General features: G+C 44.1%; 1 protein-coding gene across 6 annotated transcripts in view; it reads left to right on the top strand.

Annotated features, from left to right (window-relative positions):
* The first annotated feature begins 615 nt into the window (after positions 1-615).
* Positions 616-8273, top strand: part of CAST (calpastatin) — a 51901-nt gene continuing 44243 nt past the window's right edge. For 4 of the 6 annotated variants that reach the window (XM_059492381.1, XM_059492379.1, XM_059492378.1 and 1 more), the window contains exons 1-2: positions 641-697; positions 5548-5613. In XM_059492381.1, coding sequence (XP_059348364.1) covers positions 662-697; positions 5548-5613 — 102 coding nt within the window. In that variant the 5' untranslated portion in view covers positions 641-661. Of the gene's footprint in view, positions 698-720; positions 920-5547; positions 5614-8273 lie in introns of those variants that run through there. The other 2 variants (XM_059492377.1, XM_059492382.1) reach the window with 2 other exon arrangements.

The following is an 8273-nucleotide window of genomic DNA, read 5'->3' as shown; positions in this document are numbered from 1 at the left end:
AAACTCTGACTCCTTCTACTGCACACAACCTGGCAGGACAATCTGGCCAAACTGTGCCCATTTCTGCACACAACACCTGTGTTTTCCATTTTATAACCCGACCTGCAACAAATCCCCTGGGTGTTAGGGCGAGCACCACACCAAGCCATAGGATGCACGGCCAACTTCCAAACCAGCCGTGTTTGTTTGTGTGGTGGGAAGGAGTTGATGAAGCTGGGGTGGCACAGCTCTGGGGGAGCCAGAGGTTGGTGGAGGATCCAGGATGCCAAGGCTGGGGAAGGAGGCTCTCATAGGAACAGGGTGCCCAATTTGGAGGCAAGCTGGCAGAGGAGCCGGTGGAGGAGCCGTGTGTCGGAAAAGCCCCCAAGCTCCATCTCGGGGGAAGGACAAAACCCTCGCTGGGGGCTGCCATGGAGCCTGGAGCCGCCTACCTTCGGCTGTCGACACCCAAACGCTTCCCCAAGGGGAATCACTTTCGCGAGGAGAAGAAAATCTGCGCGCTCCTCCCGCCAGCCTCCCCAAAACAGCGCTGTTTTAAAGAAATCCCAGTCTCGCCCCGGCGGCCCCCCTGGTTCCCCCGTCCCGGCTCGGCCCCGGCAGGAAGGGGAGGGACCCGCGGCCGCCACAGCCGCCCGTGGAGCTGCGGGACACCGGGATCGGCATGTCCGGGACGGGCTGGCAGCCGCTGCCCGCGGCGGTAAGGCGGGCTCGGGGGTGCGGGGAGGGCTCTGCTCAGGAGGAGGGCGGCGATGCCGCTCCGGCTGCCCCCGGTGCCCCGCGGGCCCGGCGGGGGAGCGGCTCCGCGCCGGCACCGCCCTGGGCGCGTCCCGGGCCGGGCCGGGCAGTGCCGGGCAGGGCGGGCAGCAGCAGCAGCAGCAGCAGCAGCGCCATGGCTTTCGCCCGCTGGTGGTACGCCATGGTGAGTGAGGGCGGGGAAAGCCCCGGTGGGGAGCCGGGATCATCCAGGTGGGGAGTTGGGACCACCCCTGTGGGGAGCCGGGAGCCCCGCGGCATGGGGCGGGCGGGATGCTCCGATGCTCCCGATGGTTCCCAGCGATCGGGATGGAGAAGAGAGTAAGGAAAGGGGTTGTGGTGCGGAGGGAGGCGAGACAGCGCCTTTAAAAAAAATTTGAAAAATTAAAAAAAACAAGTGGTTCGAGTCAGCGCGGTGCGCACCGGCATCCCATCTGCTGTCTGAAAGCGACACAGAAAACCGAGGGTTTTGGCGCTGTGGTCGTCGCCCGAGTAACGCAGGGTCGCGGGGTGATGAAAGCGCGCTAGGAAGAGTAAGACGGGATTTTGGTGTGGGAATGTTGCTGCTTTGGGAACTGCGCTGCGCCTTTTCCCAGGAGCGCATTCTGCACGGCAGGTGGGTGGCCGGGAGGAGCCGTCGCTTGCCTGATCCTCCCCGAGCAAACCGCAGCCCTCTGACGGCTCCGTGTGGCTTGCGTGGACTTGGGTCCCTGCTCATCACTTTGACGAGCCCGCAACTGCTTTAAAAGATTTTTAAAAGACTTTAAGAAACTTTTATGACACGTTACATATAGCGGGAAGCAGCTGGCCTCTGTGTGGAATGGTGAAAAGAAAAAAAAAAATGTTTGCATTCTGTTAAAGTTTTACAGAAAGCATGTGTTGTGAAATGTTGTTTTCAGAGAAAATATCACTTTAACGCACCTCCTAAATATGTGATCAGGAAGATGAAACCTCTTGAAGTGATAACTGTACTTTTAAATTGCTCCGCGCAGCTTGGATCAGTGTTTTCAGGTATCAGTCACTGTGTCAGGTCAAATCACTGCAAGCCTCAGTGGATGTGTTCACTTGCAGATGTTCTGAAGGAATAAGTGGAAACAGTGACAGAAAACACAGTGTGATTTTGATACCACCCACTTGTTCGCTGCATGAGAAACTTATTTTGTCCTAGTTAGAGATAATAAGTGTCAGACTGACTTGGATAATTACAACTGCTCTACTCAAACATCCAAATCTTCACCTGAATGAGTAAACTGGTGGAGGTGGCACAAAATCACAAAGGGAAAATTTTGAGAATTACTGCACTAAGCCGTGGAATGGATTTGGAAGGCCCCCTTAGCTCTGTGTCATTGCATCCAGGGGAAGAAAAGATACCAAGATATGGCTGTGTGTGATTGGGTAAGAAAACTGCTCCCACAGCTGCTCCTTTGGGAACCCCTGGCTGTGGTTGTTGGCCCTTGGGACTGGAGTCCTCTCCTGAGCATGGGGAGGTAGGGGAGGCAGGAGAGGAGGGTGAGAGGGGACAGACACAAAGGAGATTAAGGTTTTACCCCAAAGCTGGGGTTGGATGCAGTAAGAATCTGGATTTCACCTTTCCATTCTTCACCTGGCTGGATTGTAACTCCCCTGGCAACTCCTTGCATCTGACAGTTTTCCAAGCAGTGCCAAAGATCTCTGCCTTCCTCCCAGTTCCATCTGAGAGCGAAAGTCAGATTCCCATCTCCTCAAATGTCTGTAATGCTGAGTTGAGTGACTTTAGCTGAGAATCTTGCAAGACTTCACTTCTCCCCCAGTTGCTGCACGTCCTCCCAGATGCTGTGCAGTGGCCTTACACCACAGGCTTGTTAATGCCTTCTAAATCTCCTGAGGTTTAGAGGGAATTTCTTGCAAGCAAAGCCTTTAGTGAGGGTTGTTTTTTTGTGCACATAGGTGTCTATTCAGTTGTTAGTAATTTTCTCTGTGCTTTTTCACCAGTTGCTCTCTAGTTTATGAGTGCTGCTTGAGTCAGAAGTTTAAAGGTGTGTCTTAATAGTGTGGTGACATTTTTCTGCACTTTAGAACAGGATGAAGATCTCAGGGTAAACCTTCTTGCTCATGGCACTTATGTATTTTTGTGAACATGTGATTATGGGTAGGATGTGTGGTTTTGTTTTTGTTTTTTTTTTTTTTGTTAGTAAGATTGGAAAATATTTTGAGCTTAAAAGCTGCAAGGAATTGTTAGCTCATGAGTTAAGCTAAAATTGTCACTTCAGCTATACGCCCACTGTTGATGTGAGGGAGCTGGAGCTGCTCTGATCCACTGCCTTGGTTATGAATCTGAATCTTTGGCACTGTAAGGGAAGATGAGCAGGAAGAGGAAAGACTGCCCAAAGAAAAAGTCAGCTTGTCGTCATCATCAGTTGTGAATATGAGTGAGCAGTGGATGTGCACTGTCCCACAAAACCTGAGCGTAGCCTTCTGACTAAGCAGATTGATTTACTGCCTGTTTTATTTTGTTGTTGTTTTTTGTTGTTTGTTTTTTGAGGGATTTTGTGTTTGTTTGGTGGTTTTTTGGTTTGCTGGTTTTTTAATTTTTGTTTCGTTTGTTTTTGTTTGTTTTCTTGGGTTTTGGGGTGGTTTTTTTTTTTTTTGCTTGTTTTGTTTTTGTTTTTATTTTATTTATTTTTGTATATTTAATTTTCTAGCGGAGGGTTCAAAGCTGGAAAATCCAGATAAGAAAAGAGCTGTTGAAGGGCAGTACTGAAATAGGGTCCCTCATCATACCTTGTGCATCCACTGTTCAGGGAACCAGCATTATTTCCTCAGATGTACTGTGAAGCTGTGCTTTCCCAGGTTACCTCTTCAGGACAGGACAGATTTTCCTGCAAGGCAGAACTTTCACAGGCTGTTTTATTGTCTGAGGCCAGGGAATGAATTATCAAGGCTCTATGTGTACACAGTGCATTACTCAACTTACTGGGGAAAAAAACCAACAAAACTACTTTGGTCTGACCATATGTGCTTTGTTCCCTAAGTTGGAATGAACATATTTGGCCTCTGAGTCAAAGTCTCTTTATTTTAGATGCTGTTTGGCATTGCCTTCTGGAGGGAAGATGTCATGCTTTTGGTGTCCCTCTGGCTTAAGGGTAGCAAAGTTGTGGTCCTTGTCCTAGTCTGTTCTGCGTCCTCTCTGGGCACTGAAGCTGCCCAGATAATATAATAGCTGGATTATTATAATAATTATTATTCTTTAATAGCTGGATTGAGGATAATACTTGATTTTTGGAGCATTTTGATGCTGAGGGTACACATGCAAGAAGAGAGCCTGATCAGCAGAGTTCTCCTTTAGCTCCTGAGCCTTATGGCAAGTGCTGGCTCTGAAATTCCTGTTCTGTGAGCAACAGGAGACTCACTGGCACTGCTCTTACTGATATGTGTGCAATGTGCTTTTATTGTAGCAGTAAAAAGCACAGATAGCTGGGTAAATTGTGTCTCTACTGGAAGTGCTATTATGGAGCAGTGAATCAATTAATCTCTTACCTGAATAGACAACCAATGGGGCTTGTTTTTCTTTTGAAGAGGCACATTTGGAACATGACTAGAGCACTTCTAATTTTAAAACTCGTTGAGTGTCTTAGTCATAACCAAACTCGTTTTAAAAACTTGAATTGTTAGAGGTTGTCCAAAACAATTACTGAAATTTTTGTTGCTGTAGTACTTTTTTTCAGCCTGCTGTAGTACTTTTTTTTCCTCCTGCTGATGTGCTGGAACTGATTTCTGTTGAAGATAGTGCAGTGACACATGGATCATTGCTTTCTCCCTATAGCCATGTAAAGAAAAATCTGCAGGAACTCATTACTTAGTGGATTAGCAGGCTCTACCTCCTGCTGCTCAGTCCTGAAAACAGAAGGGAATAAATGGGTCTTGAATCATCTCCTGTCTTTACTTAACGAAACAAACCAGACGTGAATCCTCCCTCCCTGATGTCTCAGTTGCTGTGGGAAGTTGCACCAGCTGAGATACTAGAGGGTAGCTCTATTATGTTGCCTTTTATTTTAATTTATGCTTTCTGCTTTTATTATTTTTGAAAATTTTTTGAGGGACCACATTCACCACTTTTCAGAGATGCAGACAGTTCCAACCTGCTGGATACCAGTGAGCAAAATGTGATTTTCTTTGCATTGCTGCGCATGGGAAGCTGCTGGGGTTGTGCATCAGGTTAGGTGAAAGGAAGAGCAGACAAAAGATGCAGGAGGTTCAGGAATCCTGGAAGAACTGTGTTTCCTAATGTGCACCTGTGCCTGAACTGTTGGAGCATTTATTTTTTTTTCCCTGTGTCAGCACCAGAATTACAGCAATCATGGTAACAGCTTTCTTTCAGGCGAGGAGGGCTGGGCATGACAAACATTTCAGTGTGTCCGAGGGGCATTCAGATGTTGGAGTGGGTTGCACACATCATGTTGGTGCCTCTGAGAGCTGTTTGAAGCCCGTGGTTCTGACATTTTCAAAACAAGTGCTGGAGAGTGTTTTGCTGGTGAGGGATGAGTGATAAGCTGAATATCTTCCAGAACTTTTCACAAGAACAGTCATGTACAGCCCTAAGTGTCATGGCCTTATGACTGATTTCTCTTGAAGTTATCCAGCAGGCCATTTAGAAATCCCCTCTGTTAGTGAGAAGAAAAACTTTAAGCGTTCCCTGCTGTCATTTTGTGGTTGCTGAAAGGAATCATCCTTGCACTAAAAAGTTTGAGAATTTCTTTGTGTGGAAGATAAGACTTAAGGTCTAAATAACTACTCATCTATTTTCTCTGTTCACAGCATGGTGACAAGAAGGCAAATGAAGCTTCTTCCAAGGCAGGAGAGAAAAAAGCAGAGGTGGAAGAGGTAAATACAAGTGTTTGAATATATTAAGAAAAGCTAGCAATGAATTTCCTCCTGCGCTGATTTTTTTTTTTTTCATCAAACTACTTTGATAGCAAAGTAGTTTTTGGACAATAAACTGGTGACTCCAGACAGTCATTATTCATCCCAGGAATGTTTAGTTTTGTTTGTGTTGCTCAGCAGCCTACTGGAAATGGGTTTTCTTTTTTTGCTTTGTTCATGTTTTACCTAATTCTTGGTATCCATGGAAGTTACCTCAGTGAGGTGCCTGCTGTGCAGTGCTGGGACAGTGTGGGACACATCTGATGGCCCTGGTACTTCAGCTGCCCAGCAGCACAGGTGGAGGGAGTGCACCCTGATGCTTTCCACCTGATGGTTCATCCATCCTCAGCAGAAGCTGTGTGGGAAATACCTTTGCCTGAGCCTGTTTGACTGCACTGCAAATCAGGGTCAGTGAATGCTTTTGTTACAGTCCTCTGAAGTAGATGATTCAAGCAATTGCTTTTCTTTCCTGTCCAGAAAGCAAGGAAAACTTCTCCAGCCTGAGAATATGTTCCACCTTTCCTTTCCAGGCAGCTTGTGGTTTTTTCATAAATGCCATTGTGCATTTATACAATCTTGGTTTAATGCCACATTCTTTGACTGCACATTGTTCTTCCTATTGAAGCAGTGCTGACATTTTTTGTGGGAAGGGTGGGAGTTGAGGCCTGTAGTTCAGAGTTCTGGGGTTAATGTTTCTGACCTCTTATTGAGAAGATCTGTTTCCAGCAAAAACAAGACTTGCTAAAATTTATTTTCCGGATACGTCTGCTTTTTGAGTCCTTAGAATACTGCATATATGTTTACTTCTGTGAATTTCTTCATGTGTTTTATTTGTTCTATGCACTCTGCATGGTTTTTGATCTATTTCCACTTTTAAGTCCTTAAATTGGAAATAGATCAAAAACGTCCTGCAGAGACCCACTGAAGGGCATTAACTCTCCTGTGACTCACACCTACCTCCAAAACACTCTGATTTGTTAAGCAGTTGAGGAAACAACTCAGAATCTTTCAACAGCTTTCCCAAGAGTCTGCAATGTTACATTTTTTGTTTAAAAGTCAGAGATAATTCCTATAGCCTTCAATTTTTGAGGCAGAAATTTGTAATGTATCTGTAGAGAGCTTTGGGCAATGTTGTCTAGAATATTGCGTTTGTTCACCTGCCTGCTGGAAAAGGTTTGGCATTAGAGAAATGACATGAAAATATTCATGTCTTTGAGGAGCTTGTATCCATACTGAAAGGAAAACACTAGAATTAGTATTGTTGTTTTTTAACAAAAAATAACAACAAACAGCTCTTGTCTCTCAGATTCTTTGGGTATGTGGTCCTGAGGGGGTGAGAGAAGGAGGGTGGAGCTTTGAAAAGCAAATTTAGGAAGGGCCTGACTCTGCTTTGAGTGGGAGATGCCAGTTAGCCACAACATCAAGAGGAACTCTGCATCAATACTGTTAGGGTGTAGAAGAGGCTTCTTGACCCTTTCTTCTTAAAGACAAGGGAGACTTAAAAGTAGACTGAGGAAAGCACAGCAGGTTTGCTGTAGATAGAAACTTGTACAGTATGTCATTGAAAAGAAATAAAGGCAATTCTTCATCAGTGTAGGTGTCAATAAAAGTGTATGTGCTGTGTTGTATTAGGCATTTCTCCAGGACAAAGACTCAAGTCATAGGAATCTGCCTTAAAATCTTGATGTCTTGGTTGTTAGAACCTTACATTTATTGAGTTCACCTTCTAGGGACAATCACTTGCTGAAAATCTCAAAAAAAAAAAAAAAAAAAAAAAAAACAGCTGAGAATCTCATTTCAGCTTTACTGAAATGTTTTCATTCCCTGTGGGTGTTATGTATGGGGGAAAATGGAAAAACAAAAACTTCCACAGACACTACGGGATTTGATCTAAGTTTCTAAGAAGAAACTTAGATTGATGTAAAGATAAAGTACACAGACATTAAGCAGGAAAAGTATAAATTTAGATTTCTATAGTTGTGAGTAGGTCTTAAGTAAGTAAGAAACTGTATTGATAAGAAGGGTTTATAGCATAGTAATGTAATTGTATAGGGTAAGCTAGGAGTTTAGAAGTTAAAATAGAAACATGTGTGTAGGTGTGATAGTGGCCCATTGGATAAAAATATACTTGTTGCAACAGAAGTAAGTAAAATTGATAGGTTAAAAATGCAAAATAAACTTTGTAAGTTTAAACTAAGTTATAATAGAAGAATTATAATATAAACTAAGTTATAATAAGAAGTTAAGTTATAATTATATAAGAAGTTAAGCTGTAATAAGAAGAGTATACTAAGTTATAATAGAAGAGTTATAATATAAACTAAGTTATAATAGAAACATGTGTAGGTGTGATATAGTAGCCCATTGGATAAAAGTACACTCCTTGCAACAGAAGTAAGTAAAAGGGATAGGTTAAAAAGCAAAATAAACTTTGTAGCAAGTTCCCATTGCATTAGAAAGTTATATATGGTCTTGTAACAAAGAACTTGTGACTACTTTGAGCTATGGCCAATTGCTTGCTCTTTAAAATCTCTCAGCCTTTGAGACTGATGTTTATCTGGGCAATAAATCGTTCTTAGCCCAACTGTAGTCCCATCCCTTCAAATAAAAGCACCAGTAAT

This window comes from Ammospiza nelsoni, chromosome Z, assembly GCF_027579445.1.
Source record: "Ammospiza nelsoni isolate bAmmNel1 chromosome Z, bAmmNel1.pri, whole genome shotgun sequence".
Classification (NCBI taxonomy): domain Eukaryota; kingdom Metazoa; phylum Chordata; class Aves; order Passeriformes; family Passerellidae; genus Ammospiza; species Ammospiza nelsoni.
Note: the sequence above shows the minus strand (reverse complement) of the source record. Positions and strands in the feature narration are given on the sequence as shown.